The sequence below is a fragment of the Ceraceosorus guamensis genome (genome assembly GCF_003144195.1).
Source record: "Ceraceosorus guamensis strain MCA 4658 unplaced genomic scaffold IE81scaffold_1, whole genome shotgun sequence".
Lineage (NCBI taxonomy): Eukaryota > Fungi > Basidiomycota > Exobasidiomycetes > Ceraceosorales > Ceraceosoraceae > Ceraceosorus > Ceraceosorus guamensis.
In genome coordinates, this window is record NW_020289996.1 from 258,037 (window position 1) to 279,278 (window position 21,242).

At 55.4% G+C, this 21,242-nt stretch overlaps 8 protein-coding genes across 8 annotated transcripts; 4 read left to right on the forward strand and 4 right to left on the reverse strand.

Moving 5' to 3' along the window:
• Positions 1–21: 21 nt before the first annotated feature.
• Positions 22–1,336, reverse strand: IE81DRAFT_319178 (putative RING-box protein 1). The gene is made up of 5 exons (XM_025512645.1): positions 1,086–1,336; positions 971–1,015; positions 795–899; positions 372–457; positions 22–288 (listed from the first exon to the last, which is right to left on the reverse strand). The coding sequence occupies exons 1-5, from the start codon at positions 1,152–1,154 to the stop codon at positions 276–278; spliced, it is 318 nt and encodes a 105-aa protein (XP_025373450.1). The 5' UTR covers positions 1,155–1,336; the 3' UTR covers positions 22–275.
• Positions 1,337–1,743: 407 nt separating this feature from the next.
• Positions 1,744–4,114, forward strand: IE81DRAFT_3261 (ATP-NAD kinase). The gene is made up of 9 exons (XM_025514723.1): positions 1,744–2,136; positions 2,212–2,289; positions 2,364–2,465; positions 2,533–2,636; positions 2,703–2,855; positions 2,932–3,066; positions 3,146–3,243; positions 3,325–3,495; positions 3,564–4,114. Exons 1-9 carry the CDS (start codon positions 1,847–1,849, stop codon positions 3,939–3,941), a joined length of 1,509 nt encoding a protein of 502 aa, XP_025373451.1. The 5' UTR covers positions 1,744–1,846; the 3' UTR covers positions 3,942–4,114.
• IE81DRAFT_3207 (hypothetical protein) lies at positions 4,115–4,801 on the reverse strand. The gene has a single exon (XM_025513107.1). The coding sequence runs from the start codon at positions 4,653–4,655 to the stop codon at positions 4,287–4,289; it is 369 nt and encodes a 122-aa protein (XP_025373452.1). The 5' UTR covers positions 4,656–4,801; the 3' UTR covers positions 4,115–4,286.
• Positions 4,645–6,055, forward strand: IE81DRAFT_3255 (hypothetical protein). The gene is made up of 2 exons (XM_025514535.1): positions 4,645–5,703; positions 5,793–6,055. The coding sequence occupies exons 1-2, from the start codon at positions 4,948–4,950 to the stop codon at positions 5,934–5,936; spliced, it is 900 nt and encodes a 299-aa protein (XP_025373453.1). The 5' UTR covers positions 4,645–4,947; the 3' UTR covers positions 5,937–6,055.
• Positions 6,056–6,362: 307 nt separating this feature from the next.
• Positions 6,363–7,568, reverse strand: IE81DRAFT_3242 (hypothetical protein). Its single transcript, XM_025514169.1, has one exon. It carries the CDS (start codon positions 7,441–7,443, stop codon positions 6,622–6,624), a length of 822 nt encoding a protein of 273 aa, XP_025373454.1. The 5' UTR covers positions 7,444–7,568; the 3' UTR covers positions 6,363–6,621.
• Positions 7,569–11,354: 3,786 nt separating this feature from the next.
• On the forward strand, positions 11,355–15,318 carry IE81DRAFT_319179 (hypothetical protein). The gene is made up of 2 exons (XM_025512646.1): positions 11,355–14,861; positions 14,946–15,318. Exons 1-2 carry the CDS (start codon positions 11,497–11,499, stop codon positions 15,175–15,177), a joined length of 3,597 nt encoding a protein of 1,198 aa, XP_025373455.1. The 5' UTR covers positions 11,355–11,496; the 3' UTR covers positions 15,178–15,318.
• Positions 15,319–15,726: 408 nt separating this feature from the next.
• On the reverse strand, positions 15,727–17,564 carry IE81DRAFT_284286 (Nucleotidylyl transferase; the record flags this gene model as incomplete). Its single annotated transcript, XM_025511587.1, has 5 exons — positions 15,727–15,978; positions 16,043–16,277; positions 16,357–16,494; positions 16,564–16,676; positions 16,764–17,564. The coding sequence occupies 5 exons, from the start codon at positions 17,562–17,564 to the stop codon at positions 15,727–15,729; spliced, it is 1,539 nt and encodes a 512-aa protein (XP_025373456.1).
• A 1,536-nt stretch (positions 17,565–19,100) lies between these two features.
• On the forward strand, positions 19,101–21,136 carry IE81DRAFT_307811 (Snf7-domain-containing protein). The gene is made up of 4 exons (XM_025512358.1): positions 19,101–19,772; positions 19,991–20,168; positions 20,253–20,367; positions 20,465–21,136. The coding sequence occupies exons 1-4, from the start codon at positions 19,592–19,594 to the stop codon at positions 20,666–20,668; spliced, it is 678 nt and encodes a 225-aa protein (XP_025373457.1). The 5' UTR covers positions 19,101–19,591; the 3' UTR covers positions 20,669–21,136.
• Positions 21,137–21,242: the final 106 nt, after the last annotated feature.

Consider the following 21,242-nt stretch of genomic DNA (forward strand, 5'->3'; position numbering starts at 1 on the left):
CCGAAGCGACTTCGTTCCATCCACACTTGTTCTTATGAACAATCTTCCTTCGCTTACCTGGCGGGCTGGCAAAGCTGTTGGACTCTGTAGAAGTGTCAAGGTACGTATCATACTTGGCAGTGTTTTCTGTTTCTTCGTCGTTGGCGTGTTGTACATGAACGTGGTCGAGGGCATATCGGAGGAGGCGAGCTGTGTTTTGCTGTTGGTTGTGGCTCGAACAGCTGCAAGCTCGCGCGGACTAATGTACGAGGAGCCGAGCTGGAGAGGTGGACTTTTCAGCGTCCGTACCTGAGCAAGTGATAGAAATTAGCGAAATCATCACACGCAATCAGGCCCACGCAGTGTACCAGACGCCAATATCTTGTACTCACTTCTGAAGCTCCCACTCTCGATTGTCTAGAGGGCAGACTTGACGAGTCTTGAGCCAGCGCGAAATGCAGTGGAAGTGGAAAGCGTGCTACGAGATGGCGAGCGCAGCAAGTCGTCAGCGCTGGTCTTTGCCCGGGTATGGCCACCCAGCGAGGCTTCAAGCAGTATTAGCAGCAGCAAGTATGCTCGCAAGTAAAGGTAAGACCAAATTAGTAGCATATCGGCGACACGCCCATCGAAGCCCAACACTTCATTCCCCTTGGACATGTTGCTCTCTTATTGTAGCCTAGCCTGAGAGCAATGCCAACTCCGCAAGCGGCGCGCGCAATGCATTTCGCAGATTTCCACTCCCCTCCAACGTCAGTCCCTTTTCCACATCCGAGCGGTCCCAAACTTGAGCTAGCCTGCGAAAGAGCACCACTCACGTTACACTGTCCCCAAGCCACTGTGCACTCCTCAGTCGTGGCGCTTCCCTGGTTTGCCTGGCATTCGATGCAGAGGTCCATGATGTGGTTGCGGCAAATAGCGCACTAATCAAATGATCAAGCGCATGTCAGTCAAATGAAGAGAAGACGCGATTGCTGATGACTTCGACACCCACGTTGTCTACAACTATGTCCCATGACCAGAGGCAGACTGCGTTCCACTGCAAAGGTGAGGGAGAAACGAAGGAATGAGCCGCGGCCACCTCACCAGCTTCAGCAGTAGGAGCTCACCTTTTTGACTACAAAACGAGGCTGGCTGGACGCCCCACCAGCAGCTGCAGATGGCCTGTCGACCTCCATGCTGGAAGCGCGATGGTGGCTGATTGAGGAGCAGGGGAGAGGGCTGTATGCTCCGGTGTGTCCTGTTTCACGGGGCGCGCTGTCTTCCCCGAACCTCAGTGAAGCCAAACGTCGACGTTGTGTCAGCTGTGATCGAGCTTCGTTGTCAAAAAGCACTTGGCGAAGCCAAGGGAAGGGTGAAGGCAAAGAAGTATGATTTGGCATCTTTACATCGCGCGAGGCCCTTCAGCGTGCTGCAGCATCACCGTGCACCATCATGCGCCGCCATCAACAAGTGGTGAAGTGCATGCGCGCTCAGCACGCCGCGGCCGGCGCACCTCGCTCCACAATCAAGCGCGCGCGCTAAGGCCAGCATCCTCGCTGACTGCTGAGTGGAACAAGCGACTTCTGTTCTTCATGCACATCCTTCGCCGAACATCATTTGCCTACGACGATTTACTTTCGTCTGCTCTGGACTCTGCATCGCTTGCGTCAGCACTGCTTTGACTGGAAGGGGCTCGTGCAAGCCACATCATAGCAGCGCTCACACCCCATCGCGGACCTGGAAAAAGGCGTCGGTAGCCGCTCAGAAGATTTCCTCCGTTACCTCACGGCGTCGACTTGATCCGTCTCTTGAACAAGTTGACCCTCCAACATCATTTGAGGTCGCGACGGCCCAGCAACCGAACAATATTCGACGGATCTCCAAAGCCATGAGGCTCACTAGAGGTATCCGCACTGGCACGCCGTTCGGCGCTTTTCAGAGCTGCAGGCTTGCGACCGGCCAATTAGCTAGAAGGATCTCCGCGACGCAAGTGATCCCTGCATCATGGGGCCGCGCAGGTCCCTTGCGGCTCGGGGGGGCCTCACATCAGCAAGTTGACTCTCTCAGGGCAGCTCGATGCTACGGCGCTGGGTATCGATTGATGTCGAGCAGTCCAGCTGCGCATGGACTGGAAAGGTTGCCGGACAAGGTTCAGGTACGAACCGGCCCGATTGGCAGGTGAGCAAGACGCAGACCAAGGTCTCTACCCGAGAGGCAAAGAGAAAGGAGCTTCATAGTCCCTAACGGAGTCAGTCTGACGTATAGGTTGTCGAAGGTGCTCGAGCCCAGAACGTCGGATCATATCACTACACGGGTGGGAAGCTCTTTTGGGTAAGTCAATGCATCGGAAAGGATGTCGGCCACATCGCTGGCCTGCTGATTGCTGCGTTTTCTGGCTGTGAAAGAGGGAATCATTCTCTGGAATGGATGCATTTGCCTCGCAACGTTTTACTGGTTGTGAAACAAGGAGATCAAGCTGCCAATGCTGCTGCATCGAAGATAGCAGAGTAGGTCTCACTGCTCACAAAGCCCTTCTGATTTGCTTGCTGATGTCCCGATCCCACTGCATCAAAGATACTTGACAGCTTTCCATCCAGACAGCAACGTGATAGTCGAAGATGCAGACGTGTTTGCCCAGATGCAAAATCGCTTCCCAAAGCTGCTGTCCTTTTCTCCAGGTGAGCCTCCACGGACAGCGTTTCACGACGATCAGCCGCAATGCTCTTCATTGACATCTTACGCAGCCGAAAAGCCCTTGCTGGCTAAAAAGGTTGATTTCATCATCACTCTTGGTGGTGATGGGACCATACTACATGCATCATCGCTTTTCGACGACGCTCCTGTGCCTCCCGTGCTTTCCTTCTCTATGGGGACACTGGGCTTCCTTTTACCTTTTCGTATGTGCTCCGCACTCTGTCTCCGTGAGCTGCCAAGATCACTCCTCACGCTTCTGCTCCACTCGCTGGTCCGCAGATATTGGCGCGTTCGAGCACGCCCTGCAAGAGCTATTTTCGGGAAAGGCTTCGCTCTTGCTGCGGATGCGACTGCAAATGAGCGTGCATGGACCCAATGGGCAAGAGCTTCCGAGACGGCCACACAAACAGCAAGGTGCGTGATTCTTTTGTCAACCCCACGCGTTCACGCACCTCGGTGTTGAAGCGCTAAAATTGCACATTCGAAACGACAGTCCACCTCATGAATGAAGTGGCGCTACACAGAGGTAGAGAACCTCACTTGACGATGATCGACGCCTTCGTCGACGGACGACACTTGACACAAGCAATCGTAGGTTCACTCATGGGGTCTCTGGACGAGTACTGCACCGAGTTGCTGAATTTCGCTTCCCGGACCGCCGCTTGGCCACAGTCGGATGGTCTTATCATTGCTACCCCGACCGGGAGCACTGCTTATTCGCTATCAGCAGGTGGTCCCATTGTACACCCATCAGCACAAAGCCTGGTACTCACACCTATCTGCCCTCGCTCGTTGAGCTTCCGTTCGGTGATCTTGCCGAGTGATTCCACCGTGCAATTGAAGGTGAGCTTGCGCCGTGGATGGTGCTCACGACGTCGCTCTGCAAGCTTAGCAGCTGTTTCCGCTCACAGATATCGAAGACCTCACGTTCGCCTGCTGAGCTCATCGTAGATGGTCAAGACCTTGGAGTGCTTTCTCCGGGCGAGTATCTGCAAGTCGCCATGTCGCCGTACCCAATACCTTGCGTCAACAGGTCCAGCGGCACGTTGGGTCCGCACGCCGCGGCGCGCTCAAAGGAGCCGACGCTTCTGGACGAGGCTATAGAGTCCAATGGAGCTCGGAGAGCGGAGGAAGAACACCGACCTCTCAGCTCAGCTAGCCACAGCGAGCGCGGAGACGATGATTGGGTCAGAGACATCAACACTCTGCTCAAGTTCAATGCGTCCTTCGGCAAAGGCGCGTTAGAAAACCCTCTGGATGACACTGCTGGTGCAGCAACGAGCAAATGACGAATATACTGCAATGTGTCTGGCCATAAGTGCAGTGTCAGCAATCACCTCGCGATTCTCGAGCAGCAGAGGCATAAGCTCAGTCGGCCGACCAAGTGATCGCGGCGTCTTTGCCACGCTCCAAAAAACACAGTCTACGCGCCACAAGGTGGCAAGACTCGGTCAAAGCCTGGCCGAGGCGGACGAAGTGTCAGCTCGACATGGCGCAACGGCAAGGGTCGAGAGTTCAACACCCTCTCTCACGCCACAAACCCACTCGCGATTGTGTTATGTCAAGTGCGCTTTTGTGATGCACTGGTGTCGCCCAACAAGCCTTGCCGAGGCAAAAGGCGCGACCAAGCGGATTCAACAGCAAGACTCGCGCATTAGCCCCTGCGTGTCGCAAGGAAGGAAGAGATGAACACAGCCATGAGACCCACGTCCATCCGCAAGACCTACGGCATTCGTACCCTCAGGTGCTTCTCGTGGCATCGGCCGCCATGACAGAGGGTCGTGCGATCTTGCAAGACGAAATGCGATGACCACATTACGTGTGCAAAGCAGCACGAACCCAACGGCCGTTAGCTGCCAGTAACTGCAGAGTCCTATTGAGCCGAAGGATGCCGGAGTGGCGTTGGAGATCTGGTCTCTGCTACCCGACTCTGCGGCAATTTGCCACCACGGCCGCGTCTCCGTCCTCCGCCGCATGAACACTTGTCGCCAGATTATTGGCATCGGTACAGTTCATAAGGTCAGGTTCTCTGTGTTGCTTCGGACGGAAGCCCGACTAGACTGAATCGCCACCCGTTAAGATGTCGCAGCTGGCATACGCTCTCGTGGCGCGGCTCCAGCCCATCACCTACGGCGCTGATCAAACTTCCTTATGAAACCGGTGACCAGCCATTGGTCTTTAGTTCGTTCCTCCACATCCACAGCCTGCGCAGGTCACCTCGTCTTCGCTTTTACCATCGGGGAAAATCGTCTCTCTAAGCGTCTCCGCTTCTGAGTCCTGCCACCACACTCCGTGATGCTCTGGCGTCGCGAGGCCAACGCTAGCGCCTTCACGCTTTGTGCGGCCGCGCTGAGCTTGCTTGTCGAGTGTACAGCGAACTCAATGGGTAGCGCACATGCTACACATCTCGCGAGGTCAGAAACATACGCACTGCGAAAGCGGGGCATGCCAGGATGGCGTCCAAACTCTTTGCCGTTCAGCCATCAGCCATTCGGCCATGTTCAAGGCTCGAATCCCTCAGCTCTGCGAGAAGAGGCCGGGCATCTGGCATCATTTGAAGCTCCTCCCTCGAATTTTGTACAGCGTCTCCACAGTACCTCGACCACCGATCCACATGGACATGCAACAGCTAGACATTTGGTCGAACTTGCACGGACGAGACACAACCCATTTCGAGCGATGTTAGACCTTCCAGCATCTGTGCACTTGCCAAATGATGCTCCGCATCTTCAAGAGCACAATTTTCTGCCTCCTCAAGGAAGCCAACCTTCGCGTCCTCAAGCGGAAATACCTCTGCGCCATCAAGAAGGCAAATCTTCACATCCTCAAGAGGGCCTCCCTCCGCGCCCCCAGAAGAGACTGAAAACTACCGTTGGCTCAAGCTCTATGCCGTTGCGAAAGGGACAGCACGATGAGAACAATGTAACTGATGAAAATGGCTTAGAAATAAACTGGCGCGGGCGCGACCCGAAGGATGCGTGGAACAAAGACATTCGGACAGCTCTGGAGTGGCACCGAGACACTCATATGCCTGACATGCGGGCCTTCACTGTGAGTCCACACTCATAAATAAGGCTGCGGAGATTGAAGCCACGGACAAGACGCTGAGAGCGCTCCTTCTGGTCTCTGGCCTTGCTCAGGTTTACAGGTCTTGGAAAGAAGGGCGCGCAAAGGAGCCCCTTCCTCACTTTCAAGGGTTAGCGCCGACAGAAATCGCATTCGCATTCCAGCGGATGGAACGACCAGTCGTGGTCAAAAGCTTGAACCGAAAGGATACCACTTGATATATGGCGAGCCTGGCGAGCTCGCCGCACTGCCTGGAAGTCACGGCTCCATGATTCAGTCGCGGCTGCAGGATCCGACTTCTGGGGGCTTGGGCCAGTACAGTACCGGAGCTTCTTCTAGGGAGGCCAGGAACCAACCGTACTATCAGGCGCACCCAAAGGCATTCATGACCGATTTGAGCGACTCGATGAAGGGCGTCAAGCACCCACGCACGCCAGCAACCAGGAAAACTCGCCTCAACAAGCTACAGCAAGATCAAGGGCAGTGAAGCAAATTCTAGGTGCAGGAAAGAGAGCAGCACCTCCGAGAGCACATGGCCAGATTTCAGATACTTCAAAAGTGGCAGTGCAGTGCGCACACCTAATTCCTGCAGTCGTCTCTGCGGCCTGTTGTATTCGCATGCATTCCAGTACGTCAATTCCAAAATGATTGAATTGAAGCATGTCATCCTGCTCCACGCTCGATGTCGAGATGATGGAAGTCAGGTGAAGCGACAGAGACACTATGCATTCACGAATTGGGAACGTGTCTCACGCTGTCTGGAAGACCAGAGACCAAGAGCGTCACCAGGTGATGCTCATGATGGCAGGCTAAGCATCAGACACACGCTTCACCTAGGAACAAGTCACATCGCAGAAGACCTCGAAGTCCAAATTCATTGTGCGATGACATTGAGTTTGCGTATCACTCAGCACTCGGTCCAGATGGCGAGGCAGGCGCAGAGGAGCTTGCTGCATCTTTCGACCCATTAGAAGGACGGCGAACACTTTGGCGCCAGGTAGCCAAGGCTTCTGCTGTTGCCTTTGGTAACAAGGCAACCGACTTCGAGTCGCCCGCGGTCCATGGGTTTGTCCGCGGTTTGTAGGTGTGTCCCGCCAAGCTTGCCATGGACTCCGCCCTTTCTCTGGCCATTTTCTTGACCTCATTTGTGGCTAGTGGGTGCTCAGCGAGATACTTTGCACGCTCGTCTGCTTCTGCTGCGGCCTGTCTGAGCTTTCTGACATGATAGTAACGGCCCTCTTTTCCCAAGTTCATGAGGGCTTGTGGCGTCATGCGAACTGCTCGATAAGGAACCTCCCACCGCTTTCCAACCGGACCATTAGTCTGGCTGAAGAAGTGCTGAGCTCTTGTGTGCGCGTTCTTCAGCAGGTGCTCGTGGCGTTCGGGATTCTTTTTCAAAAATTCGATATCTTGCAGTACCGTATCCAGCTTCTTACCACCGCGGTAACGTCGCTGATACGAAGAATTCAAGTTGATGTCCGTGACCTTCTTCAAGGGTCTCGGCTCGAATGGGTGAGCATATTTACGCTGCAAACGCCTTGTCTTGGCTTCATCGCTTTCTGGCATCGTGCTCAGTTTCGGTGGTCGTCCGCGAGGCCTGCCGCCGTACGAGCGATTTTGCTTTCGAGCTGGAGCCGATGTTGCACTCGACTCTGCTCCATTTGTAGAACTTTCTGGTGTTTGCACTTGCGCCGTGTGATCACTTTCGTGATGATCATCGTGCATGCGGCTTCGCTGCCCCTCGGAATGCGAAGATGACTGCAAGAGCGAGAGGCGCTGACAGCATCAGCAAAACGAGGAGTAGTTGCCGTGATGCAAACTCGAAATCTGTCCAGTCCGCACGCACCGGCTCGCGCGAAGAAGGAGCAACGTGCTGAGATGCGTGCGCACTATTGGATTCCATTGCTCGTGGAGGGTCGAAATAGTCAAGTACTTCGTGCGTCTTTGCGAGCGGCGAGGATGGCCCACCAACCAGATGGTGGTAGCCGTGCTCGAAGAAATCGTCCAGATGGCCCTCTTCATAGGCTCGCTGCTCCAAGACGGTGGTGGAGGAGCTCGGCCGTGCCACTCTTTTGCTCCCTGGTCTGGGTCCAGGCGGCAAAGGCGTGTGGGTGGCAAGGAACTTGGCGCGCCGATTCTGCCTGTACATGTAGCTTTTGTCAGGGTGGTCCCGATTATACTTGCCGGATGCCGAGAGTTCTTCGTACGACTTGACCTTACTACCATTAGGCAGCGGTTTGTCGATACGCTTGCGAGCCTGGTACTTTTCCGTCCTCTGCGGATGAAGCCGCTTGTACTGGCCAGAAGCGCTTAATTCTTCAAAGGGCTTGACGTTCACACTCTTACTTCCAACAGGGCGCTACAAAGGCGAGATCGTCAGCGTGACGTGGCCTTTGTATCGTCGACCGTCAGACGCTCGCATGCGAGCAACAGCTTGCACTCACGCCTTGTGGTAAATAAGGCTCCGACGCTAGAGCTGCACGAGCTTCAGCCAATTCTTCGGGATTTGCACTGCCAGATTCTTCCATTGCAAGGATTTTCTGCTTCAGCATTCGCCTTCGCTTGTACTGCACATTCTTTTCTGGATGCAGACGATTGTACTGCGTTGATGCCGGAAGGCTCTCGAACGGCCGAGGGTCAATGGGTCGAGCAGCCTTAGGGGCTGACGGAGTTTCTTTTCGCTTTGCAGCCCATCTTCTGCGCGTATCCAGCGCTTTTTCGGGGTTCAGTCGGTTCCATTTTTGCGCTTTGCTCAGCTGATCGAAGGGCTTGTGCTTGTAGCCCATCGGAGTCTGTGGATGTTGGGGGAAAGGGAATGCCGTGAGTGTGCGTTGAGACGACAAGACCGCACGAAGCAACACTGACTCCAAGATGGCCGCGGTAGCTGCCGCCAACGATCTCCTCTGGCTGCTGAGGGACCTCCTTGGAAACACGCGATGTTGATACACTTTGCGGGGAGAGCGAGGGTCCCTGAGGGCTAATTGGTAAGGGAGAAGATGGAACATGAGTAGCCTCGACAGGCAGCTGGACGTCCAGGCGAAGGTGAGGGTGTCAGTGCTGTTAAGACCCCACATCGCACCAGAAGACCTACCTCATTGAGATCAAAGTCCAAGACTTTTCGGGGAGCACCGCCGCTTTGGATAAGACTGGAAGGGCCAGCCTCATGAGTAGGACTCAAACGCTCTGCGGCGTGCAGTGCCTGAGGGGCCCCTGAGTCCAAGAGGTGCGCGAGCTCAGATACCGGTGGACCACGCTTTGAAAGCTGCCATCCGGAGAGTGAACGACGTTCAACATGCGGGTGCGCTGTCGATGAGGGAGGGCTCTTGGAGCCGTCGGAGCTCTCTTGAGCTCTGATGTCCTCTTCTTGTCTCAATCTCCGCTCTCTCGCTCTTGCAGTCCTGCCTACATCTGGAGCTGGCATTTGATCCGGGTGATTTGGTAGTGCTCGTCCTGCCTGTGCGCGCCTATACGTGCCCGACCTACTCAGTGGTTTGTCTGAAAGTCGGCGACCTCTCTTGCCCGGGGGGAGGGGTGGTAGTCCTTGTTGAGCGCGAACTACATTCTCCTTGGCCCGCTCAAGACTTCTTGCGACTGATGCGGCCACCTTGTCGGCATTTTGGCGGCGCCAACGCGCGTAGGGCCCTAATTCATCGTCACGCTTGGGTCGTGGAGCACCGTGTTCATCGTAGGCCCAGGAACTGTTTCTTGGTCTGTCAGAGCGTACGGGGCGTATACCGGCTTCAGCATTCCTGAAGCGCCTAATCCGAAAGACTTTGCCCCATTCGGTGAGCTTGTCCCAGTCTTTCTTTGGGCGCACACTGCCCCAACCACCCGGCGGCTGCCAAGATTCGTCAGAGGTGAGGCCTGCATGGGAAGGTGCTCTGGCCAACGGGCTTGCACCGCCATCTTTTGCACTGTGTGGATGCGAGACGTACGAAGAGGCGATCTGAGAAGTAGCTTGTCGATCGGTTCGAGGAGCGGCTTGGAGCCCATGAAAGCGTGGAAGCGCCTCATATGCCTCAGGAGCGTCGCGAATTGGTATCGCATCGCTGTGGCGATTCCCCATAGAGGTCAAGGGATGGTGGAATTGCGTGCCTTGATCAGTATCCGTCAAGTGAGAGCGGGGCAACGAAGTAGAGTCGTGCTGCATGGGCCAGCTGGAGGGTATTCGGTCTGAGCCGCTCTGAGGCCGCCCAATATCCTGTAGCTGAGCGCCAGAAAGCTGAGCAGAGCGAGACGCATCGCTGCCGGGCGTGCCGTGGCCGAATCTTTGCGCGTTGCTTAGGATCTCCTCGAGACCACGTTTGTAGAGAAGCGTATCATCGCCATCCACCGAGATAGCTTGGCAGGGCCGACTTGCTGCAGCTGCGAGAGCAGTAGCTAGCAAAAAGCTACGGTAAGCAAGACTCCATCGAGGGAGACTTTGACGCCGCATTGCGCAAGATGTACCATAAAGAGAGGACACGCAGAATGTGCAAGGCCAGCTTGCTGAATAGCGTCCTCGAATGCCAGGGAAGAAAAGTATGAGACAAGAGCTGGTGGTTTGTGGTAAAGAGGAGAGCTTATAAGAGACGCTGTCCAGGAGCGGGAGCGCAGGCGTTGCTTATGCCTTAGCCACAACAAGTGTGGCAGCGCCTCACAACGACTGACAGATTCGCAGCGGTCGCAGCGGTCGCAGCACTAGCAAATGCTCACCCCACTTGCCACGCCAATTGATGTGGTGTCTTCTTCGCCACAGCAACATTGAATGCGACACTCCACAAACACCAACGCAGGCACGACTGCTTGAGCGGCGGAGGCAGCCAGTGGCAAGGCGGCAAAGCGAGTGGCGAGACCCGGTGCGCGCTTGTGGCGTGGACACCAAGACGCGCGGATTGGGCGGGGCAAAGAATCGAGTTGGCAACGCAACCGTGCTGCTCTTCACCACCTTCAGCACCTTCCAGTACGGCCTGAGTACGGCGTCGTGCCGCAAAGAGACACCCGCCCAGCCTACCGATTTTCCTTCGAATTCATGGGCGCTCTGACTCTTGACCTTCCGCGACCGGCAGGGTAAAGCCTTTGGGCGCCTCTCACCGTAGTGACGGAGTCACATATGTAGTACCGAACGACGCTGCGCGTGTCCATTCAGGATCCTGCGTGATTCGGACAGGGCTGCTTGACATTTGAGAAATTGCTCTCATCGTTTGCGTTTGATCCACCATCCACCATTGTTCCGGATACTCGCAGACTTCCAGAGCTCTTGCAAAAAGGCTTCATCAGGAGGTTGATTGTTCTTCACCTCGAAGCACAGGCCCAGAAGAACATCACGGCCGCATGGTCTATCGCCGTATAGCAGCGGATGATTCTTGATTCTGATTCAAGATTCTTAGATGTCGATTGTATGCCCACGTGATATTGCGTGCTAGCGCAGCCTGTGCCGGTCTCCCGCGCGCTCGATTGGACCCGAGCGAGAAAAGCCACACGCGCATGCATGCGACAGCAGCAGCTTATTGAAGCGTTGAACCAAACAACAAATAACGAGCTGCGATCTTGAATTGAATGGAATTTTAATTGGCAAAAAGAAAAAGGAAAAGACGCAGAGCGGCTTCCCGCAAAGGCCGAGCAGCAGATGAGCTCACGCGCGCCCAAATTTGCGACTTCTTCTCGCTGCGCGTGACCTGGAGTCAAGAGTGTGATTGGGGCTCAGTCATCAACCAGCAGCCACTGCTCCCTCTCCATCCTCATCCCCTACACACGTCAAATCACTCCTCACCTCAGCCTCGCGTTCACAAGATCACGATGGCCACGGTACATGCGAACGCTCCGTTTGGCACGGCAGCCATCTTCGCCGGTGGTCTGGCTGTAGGCATCGGAGGTGCTCTTGCTCTCTCTCGAGCATCCTTCGCTCCAAGCCGCAAAGTCACCCGTAGCACGCGCGACAAAGCCGCAAAAGTGCTCGGTAGTGGCAGCGCACGTACTGCTGATGAGACTACCAAGTTGGACGACGTGGACCCTACGAGGTTTGGAGCCGACGCTGCAAAGCCCGCGCTGAGCAAACAAGAAGAGGCTGCTCAGCCCGCCAAACTCGTAGCCCAGGAGCTTGGCGTCGTCCCCAACAGTCGACCCGCGCAAGATGCTGCACGTATCCTCGACACACGTATGAACCTCAGCGGTTCCGACACCAAATCAACCGAAGAAGTGGCCTCCAAGTCCGACGCTCCAGTATGGCTCACTGGTTTGCCACAGGCCGAGCTGAAGGCTACAAGTGCAGGCTTGATCGAACAGCTGGCTTACCGCTCATCCAACTCGCTCTTTGTCTACGAGTCAGCCACCAACGCCGGCTTTGGAGCGTGGGCTGAGCGCGAGGCGAAAGAAGCGGTAGCCAAAGGCTGGGTGGCGGGCAGACCCTGTGTCTTCAGTCTGCAGACCCGTGGAGGTGCCGGAAATGCCATCGCTGGCTATGTGGCGGAGAAGGGAACGACGAGCGGCGCACCAGCAGCATTGAAAAAAGTGGTCAGTGCCCTGACCAATGCTCAAGGCTTGGTGGCGATGGCTCCCACACTCGCTGCGCTGCCACCATCGGATTCCAGGCTCGTCATTCACGCCAGCGCAGCTTCCCAGGCCGTCGATCACGACGACAACCTGCGGGTGGCTAATGACTACGCCAGCGTGCTCGGCGCCACGGCTGCTCTTACGGGAGCCAGCCCCGTGGGCGCCCCGGACTTTGCAGTCATTCTCTCTGCTGGCCGTCAAGAAGCCGTCGACGTCGCTGCTTCCATCTACGAAGCTGGCACGCAAGAGCACGCTGTCCACGTCTTCGATGGCGCCTACTCGGCTCGCGAAGTAGCAGCACTGTCCGAGCCGACCCTTGGAAGCGGAACAGCAACTTCCATTAGCGCAGCCCTTGGCCGTCGTGGTCTTTCTCACTTTGATTACTACGGCGCTGCAGATGCTACGTCCGTGATTGTGATGCCAAATGGCTCTCACGCTAGCGCCGCTCGTGCTCTGCTCTCCCGGAGCGGTGTAGCAGAGAAGGTTGGCATCCTTGCTGTTCGTGTGCTGCGCCCTTGGAGCGACGACGACCTTCTGGCTGCCTTGCCAGCTTCTGTCAAGCGCGTCTTTGTTGTCGACGAGTTGCGTTCAGGCGCATCTGGCGTTCTGTTCGACGATGTGCAGGCAGCTCTGCTCAATGACTTTACCAGCGGCATCGTTCGCGCTGTTCAGCCTCTTGCTTTCTCCGCTGGACAGACCATCTCGGCAGGCCAATGGGTCTCGCTCTTCCGGGCGGCTGCATCTGGCCCAATCAGCAGCCTTGCCACCGTCTTCGCTGAAAGCGTGGCAACACCAGCGGGTCTACTTGGTGCTCAGCGCGTCGTCAGCTTCTTGGACGGCGACGCTTCTCCAACATCCTACACCGGTCGACTGCTCGCACGTGCGCTGCGCTCTCGCACGACTGGCGAAGGTAGTCGCATCATCTCTCGCTTCGATAACTTTAGCGTTGGAGGCGTAGTACGTTCGGATGTTGTCCTCGGTAATCCTGGAGATGACATCTTCCCCGCTCATCTGGCTACAGAAGGAGGAATTCACGCTCTTGTAGTCGGCGACATTAGCTGTCTGAAGGGTGTCAATGCGTTCGGTGACCTGGCCTCCGGCGCGACGGTCATTCTGAATGCGCCAGGCTGGGAGGTGGAGGAGGTGCCCACGAAGCTGTCGCCCGTCGACTTGCAAGCCCTCGCATCGGCGCGTGCGCGAGTTGTCCTCGTTGACGCCACTGCCACAGCAGACAAGCTGGCTGGCGGCGCCAAGTCTCCAGCATTGACCAAAGAGGTGGCAGCGGCTGTGCTCCTCGCTGTGTACCTCAATGCCCACAGCGGACTCGGTCTCGATGACTCTGTTGTCCTGCTGCAGCGTATTCTGGGCGTTGCGCCTCTCGGACCTGGTGGACTGCCTGCCCTTGTCGAAGCAGCTCATGCAGCAGTGCAACCTGTCCAATACGAGGAAGCAGCTTGGGCTAGCACTTCAGCCGACGCCACTGCCAGTGCGGCTGCATCGGGCCGGGCGTCTGCTGGACGATACAACTCCTTTACGGCCAATTTGGACGCTGCAGCTCTTGCTGCTGCTGACGGCACCATTCCAACCTCGAGAGCCACTTGGGCCCTCCCGGCTTGGCAAAATCTCTTTTCGGAGGCTTACGGTCTGGACGACAAGTCTTTGCGACCCGACCTGCACGAGCAAACATGGGTGGTCAAGGTGACAGAGAATCGTCGTCTGACACCGGTCGACTACGACCGCAACGTCTTCCACATGGAGCTCAGCACGGCAGGTACCGACCTCAAGTACGAAGTGGGAGAGGCCCTCGGTGTGCACGGCTGGAACGATGAGCAAGAAGTAAAGGAATTCTTGGAGTGGTACGGAGCAAAGGGAGAAGAGGTGATCAGCATTCCCAGCTTGAACGATCCCGCTCGTTTCGAGACCCGCACCGTCTTCCAGCTGCTGCAGCAACGCCTGGACATCTTCGGCAAACCAGGCAAACGCTTCTACGAGTTCCTCGGCCAGGTCGCGAAGGATAGAGATGATGCTCGCTGGCTCAAATTCATTGCCGCAGCAGAGGGTAATGCGACATTCAAGAAGTTGTCCGAAGTCGAGACTGTCACGTATGCGGACGTTCTTCGCATGTTCCCCTCTGCTCGTCCTTCCCTGGAGCAGCTCCTGACCGAGATTTCGCCCATCGAGCCTCGTCACTACTCCATCGCTTCGGCTCAGTCAGCTGTGGGCGAGAGTGTTCATTTGCTCGTCGTCACGGTGGACTGGCTCACTCCGAGCGGATCGCCCAGGTTTGGACAATGCACGCGCTACTTGACCAACCTCAAAGTGGGAGATCAAGTGACCGTCTCTCTCAAGCCGTCCATCATGAAGCTGCCACCTCTGACCACTCAGCCCATCATCATGGCTGGTTTGGGAACTGGTGCTGCTCCCTTCAGAGCATACATTCAGGCTAGAGATGTGCAGCGTAAGCAGGGCTTGCCTATTGGCCCTCTCATCTATTGCTTCGGTTCTCGTTACGAGGCTAGCGAGTTCTTGTACGGCGAGGAGCTCAAGGCGTATGAGCGGGATGGTCTGATCACTCTGCTCACTGCCTTCTCTCGAGACCAAAAGCACAAAATGTGAGTGTCGCCTGACGTAGTTCCCTTCCGTGACGCGTATTCACGCGATTGCACCCCACGTCTTGCTTTGCCCTGCCCCTTCAGCTACATTCAAGACCGTATCAGGGAGCACAGCGCGACCATTGCCAAGCTGCTGACTGCGTCCAACGAGGCAGACAAAGGTTATGCCTGCTTGTGTGGACCCACGTGGCCAGTACCAGACGTGACGCAGGCTTTGATTGATGGCTTCACGGACCAAGGCATGCCCGCTGATGAAGCGACTGCCAAGATTGAGAGCTTGAAAGAGGAGGAGAGGTACGTGTTGGAAGTCTACTAGATTCTTCCTCCCCTCTTGTCTTCTTCTCCTGGGCTTTGCTGGATTAGCAGTAGGCCCTTTGGAACATGGACGCGCTTGTGCAATGTATACGTGTGAATCTGTTGGCATGAGTGTGAGGATCTCTTCGTCCCGGAGCGTGCGCTTGTAGTTTGGACAGTGTCTCTCACTGGGGGGATGAGCCCGGCCGCAGCACCAAGTGGGGCCAAGTCATCCATTGGAGGTCTGGAAGGCATTTCCGAAATACATTACATACGCAGCGACACGAGATGTCCATTGAGATGTGCTAGTGAGAGGGCAACGATGATCCAGCGACTTGATGCCCCGCCGACGATGCGCTCACTTACCCCCGTACCTCCTGACCTAGCCATTCTTCGCTTTGTGCTCTGTCAACGTTTTGTCAGCGTCGACCGGCTCGCCAATATCGTCTGCAGGCAAGCGGTACTGAGTGCGGAGGGGGCCGCGCAAACGGCAAACAAATCGTCAGTGGTGCGCAGGGGCAAGATACAGGATGGGAACGAGTGGTGCGAGGCAAGAGCACTTTCGCGGCGCTCAGGTGCTCACCAATTGATTTTCGGCCATGTAATGAACGACGGCTTGAGGTAAGAGGTAACGTATGCTCTTTCCTCTTCGAATAAATAACCTGATCTTGGAACTGCTGACATCGTCGTAGATGACTTGGGTGACCACGTTCAGATTTCGTCTGTATTTCCACAAGAGGTCATGGGAGAGAAGGAAGGACCAGACGTCTGCTCCGGTACGTTCCACGATCATGCAGCCGTAGCGCCCAAGAATATGATGCAACTGCAAAGGAACGCCAAGTGAGTGAAATCGATGAGAAGGGAACCCAAAGCGAGGCTTCACTCACGTCGTCTTCGGCCCAGACTCCCGGTTCACCCATGCTTTGAATTAGATCACCACCTGCAAGAAGCATGATTCTTATTCTCCTTTTGCTCCCGTCAGCTAGCATGACTCCTCCTTCGGCGCCTCCATTGATTTCTTCGTTGAAGTGGTCGAGCACTACAGCAGTCCTTTGGTACTCGTCCTGTAGAGATTCCCAAGCATCCACCATTAGCCAGGTCGATGTCTTCTCGACTGCGAGCCTGCAGTTTGAAAGGATAGTATCTGAGCTGACCGATCGTGCATGAGTGGAATGACATTGCGAGGTAAAGGCATACTTACTCGCACATCCGCACTCGATGCGTAGCTTTTGCTAAGCCGTCCTTCTTGTAGTAGTCAGACACTGGAGAGTAGTAGCCTCCCAAGAGCTCGTACTTGCCCTCCTCGATCACTTGATCTTTTGCCATCTCGAAGATGCGTCTTGATGAGTGCTCTTTCGAATCAGCAGACGTTTTGCAATCATACCAGACAGCGCCTTTCCCCACTCACAAATGCAGATAAGTGGGAGGGGAGAAGCTTCCGCAGGCTACGATGACAAGTGGGATCTTGGACTCGTCACGCATGCGCGTTGGCAGACGATGCCTGGGAAACACGTAATCGGCCTGATGGACAGAAGGGGCGGCGGTCCGCATTGATCAGTCACATCGCCCTTGTATGCACCCAAAAAAGCCGGGAGACAGTCCGCTCACCTTGCCCTGAGCTTGACGAGGGACCTCTCCGTACGAAGCGACACCTAGCTCTTCGACATCCAGCTCGTCGTACGCATCAGCCGGATGACTGGCTGACTCCTGGCCTATCCCATCGACGTCTTCAGTTTGAGCGTATGCTGGACGTCCCTGCCTTTCTTGCTGCGAGAGCACAGTGGTGATGGACATTGCCTCGGCCTGACGACTAGCGCTAGAAGCTGCTGTGTGTGTGGTGGTGCTGGACGAATGAGGGGATGATTCCCTGACTGTGGATGTGCTAGGTTGAAACGCTCGAGATGCGGAATGATAAGGAAAAGTGGGTCGAATGGTCAATGGACTCGCGTTTGCTGATTGAGAGGAGTCGCCCGCTTCGACGGAGTGTCGACGACTGTCTAGCAACCATTGAGGCACATCGCCATCGTGCCCTTGGCCTTCATCTTCGTGCCCGCCGCTCGACGCTGCGCTATCTGAGGAAGTGCTGGCAATTTCGTTAGACAAAGGCGATGCGCTAGTGATCTGTCCATTGACGCCAACTCGCTGTTGTGCCAATTCCTTTGGTGTCTCGGTATTTCGTGATGCTGCTAATTTCGCACCAGCTTCTGCCAGGGGAGGCCCACCGACGGCAGTGCCTGTGAAAGGCGGCGAGTCGAGATGGTAAGAGTCGATGGAGAGAGCGGCTAGCTTGGTGGATGCTGGTCCAGGTCCAGGTCCAGCGGTTGCATCCGTCATGCGAGCCAAGGGGGCTTGGGCTGATGAGGATGATGGGGCCCCGGCTCCAGCTGGTGGTGCTGGCCGGCTCGACATGCTCGATGATCGATGGCCCCACGTTCAGATTGTGACTATCGCTGCCGGGTAATCGTACTTTCTTCTAGGCTGGCTCTTCGCAGACGAGCCAGAGGTACGCTTTTGATTGAATGAAGGATCAAAGCTTCTGCTGTCAGCAATCGCAGACTGCTATATGTCTGTGCTTAGTTTGAATGAGCTCCAACCTGGCTGCGATCGCTGGGGATCCTGTGGAGGTGTGGGAACGTAGGGCAGAAAAGTAATGTACTGGGAAAAGGACCCTCCCGATCGGCTGGAGGACGTTGGATGACTGCTGGGATATGACCGTCATGATCTGATGAGCCAGAAGCAGAGCACCAAAATGGACGGGTAGCAACGCCGAGGGACAGGCAAGCAGGCCTGCAGGCATTCAGGCCGGGGCTGCGCTCCCATATCACCATGCAATAACATCGTCAAGTGCGCGCTCCCGAAAGAGCGGTAAGCGATGCACGGTGTACATAAGCGAGACGTTGAATCTGATTCAAATCAAGCCAAGTAAGTCTGGTTTTGAGTTGAACGAGCACGACATCCTTGATCTGCATCTTTGCAGCTCCGGCAGCGGTGTATAGATGTATATCCGGCCAAGCGGCTGGCTACACGTAATCAAATGAAGAGTCTGGAATGCTCTGTGACACGATAGTCAATGTTGAATAAGTGTCACTTCAACCATTTGGTCCAACATGCAAAACGGACTTGCATACAATTGAATTGATATTAGATGATGCCGTACGTGCAGTCAAAGTCGTGCAATCTTGAATGATGTGGTAGCAGATGGCAGCAATCTTGACTCATTTTGATGAGTCTTGAGTCTCAGGTGTGCTTTCTGACCTAAACAATTAAGTACAACAACGAGCAGTCCATGCAGTCCGACTGTCATCCGTCAGCGCAGATTTCAAGACCAATCAAGCAAGGTTTGCTTGCATCGATCGTGACGTTGCTTTATGCGCCACGAATCCACGACCTTATTCACGATTGTGTTCAATCACGAATGTTGAATCTGAATTGTCGATCAAGACTCATCAGACTAGCAACTCAAGACTCTTGCTTGACTCTTGACCTTTGACACTCTTGACTGCTGTGCTCGTTCGAGACTGGAATACACAAGACTCAAGACCCAAACCTCTGACTCAACAGCACTCTTCGACCGAAAAGCCAAGGCTTGCATTGATCCTTGCTTCTTTCCCTGCTCAAGGTTTGTCATTCACGATTTGAAAGTCTCTTTGCTCATCGCGACATGTTTCAGGCATGAGCCTCTTGCTTGCAAGGCAGCAGGGCTCAGCATGCATACCGTATATCATCAGCAGCAGCGAGGCAAATACACCGGCAGTCGTCGAGACGAGCTGTGGAGTAATTTCAGATTGTAAGGAAATCGTGAATGGCACAGAGGCGGCGCTGAGCCATGCAGCCAGCCACCTCTATATAGCTGCGCCTGTGGCGCGCAGGCACGCGATCGAGTGAATCAAGTCACGAGTGCTGATGCTGCTGCTTATAATATGTGGGCGCGCGCAAGCAACTCCACACGCGGGCGCGCCCGCTCAAGATCAGCAGACCGATCGAGGCGCGCGAGCTCAGCAGTCGTGAGTGGGAGGTGAGTGCATCCGCGCCAGGCGAGATCGTCGGGCCTTGACGTGCGCCTACCACAACCTCCACGATAAACATCAGTCTCTGTCCTAACTTCAGATCGAGACTGACCTTTGAAGCATCCACCACTGGGTCCATCTACTTTCTGCGGGCATCACACATTAGTGGCACAAGCTTGGCACTCTGCGTTCGGTCTCACGCGGATCGTCAATCTATGCCTCAGCTGAGCTGGTCAGAGCAAAGCTAGCCCCACGTCACTCTCGCCTACCGAATCCGTGCCGCATCAAATTTGCAGAAGCCATTTGCGGCGGCATTAGCTGTCAGTCACACTCCGCTACCAAGCTCGCTACTGGGCCTGGTCCTCACTCTTGGCGTTCAGCCGCAACCCACACCCACCCTCTTCGTCTCCACACGAAACAGCGTACACGATGTCGAGCTGGTCTTCATGGCTGGTGGGGAAGAAAAAGGAGAATCCGCACGCGGCGAGAGAGGCCATTGTGGGATTGCGTTCCCAGCTGATCATGCTCGATAAGAAGGAGGAGTTCTTGAACAAGAAGATCGAGGATGAGACAAAAAAGGCGAGGATGCACGTCACGACCAACAAGCGAGGTGAGTAGCGCTTCGCGCTGCAGTTGTCAGGAACCGAACCTGTTCGCACATTTGGATCGTCGCTCGCATATACGCGACATTCCTCCCGATGATCACCCGAGCTCATTGACACATGCTTCGGATCACTAATCTGGTGCATCCGCACGGAGATGTGCACTGAGTCTGACACTAAGCACCCCAAGCTGACACCTTCGCCACCTCCATGTGCTCGTCATCAGCGGCACAGGCGGCACTGCGTCAGAAAAAGGCATACGAGAACGAGCTCGATCAAATTGCGGGGACGCGGATGACTCTGGAGACCCAAGTGAATGCCATCGAGAGCGCAAACATGAATCTGGAAACGATGACGGCTATGCGCAAAGGAGCGGATGCTTTGCGGTCCATCCACGGCAGCCTGTGCGTAAATGAGCTCGTGTGTCACAGCGTTGTGTCTGGAACAGGCAGTGATTGCTGACGTCTTGGTCGCATCCTCTCCATCAGCAACATCGACAAGGTCGACTCCACAATGGACTCTATTCGCGAGCAGATGGACCTCGGCAAAGAAATTTCGGATGCCATTTCCAACCCTGTCGGCATGGGCAATGATATTGACGAGGTAAGTGCTTCGCTTCAACTCAAGTCGCAGCCACATGCTTGGCGCGGATTTGGGTCGAAAACTGATACTTGGCTTCTATCGCCCCTACCTCACGCAGGACGAGCTCAAGAATGAATTGGAAGAGTTGGAGCAGCAAGAATTGAACGAGAGGCTGGTGGGCGCGGACAGAGCGCCGGTGCACAATCCATCGCCGATCGCAGCGGGTCCTAGCAGGACACAAGCCGAGCCTAATCGAAGACAAGCCGTGGAGGATGACGATGATGCAGAGTTGAGAGCTTTGCAAGCTGAGCTGGCCATGTAGACGGGTCGAGCTCTAATTCCCTTCAATATGGCCACGGAAGTCTGTGCTGGGACGCGACTCTGCAAGCGCAACTGGGCATGCTCTAGTGCTCCTCGTGCTGCCACGCTGCCGCACTTCTCCAGCATCTAGAGACGATGAACCAGTTGACCCGCCACTTCAGCCGCGCAGCGTTCATGTACACCAGTCCACCACTAACAGGGCACAAGGAGAGGAAGCTTGAGTGGAACATGCTTCAAATTTGTTCTCTTTGCTTCTTTGGCTTTCTTCTCTTTCACTTCGTATCTCTTTCCACCATCAGCCCCCTTTCACAGAATCAATCGGCCACGAGTACAGAGTCAGAGTCACACGCGCGTCCCCAATCCATGAGCCTTCCTCACGAGCTGTGATGAGGCAGAGCGACTTGAGTGATGCTGTCGACACAATGAGAACGCGGAAAGAGTTCACGATCGTAAATCAAATGCGCAGTAGCTCGTCTCGATGCTGTTCACTCTGGCATGTTGAGCTTGCCAAGTGTCAGCGTACAAAAGCATGGGTTTCTTTCTCATATTCTTGGGCCTGGAGAGACAAGAGATAC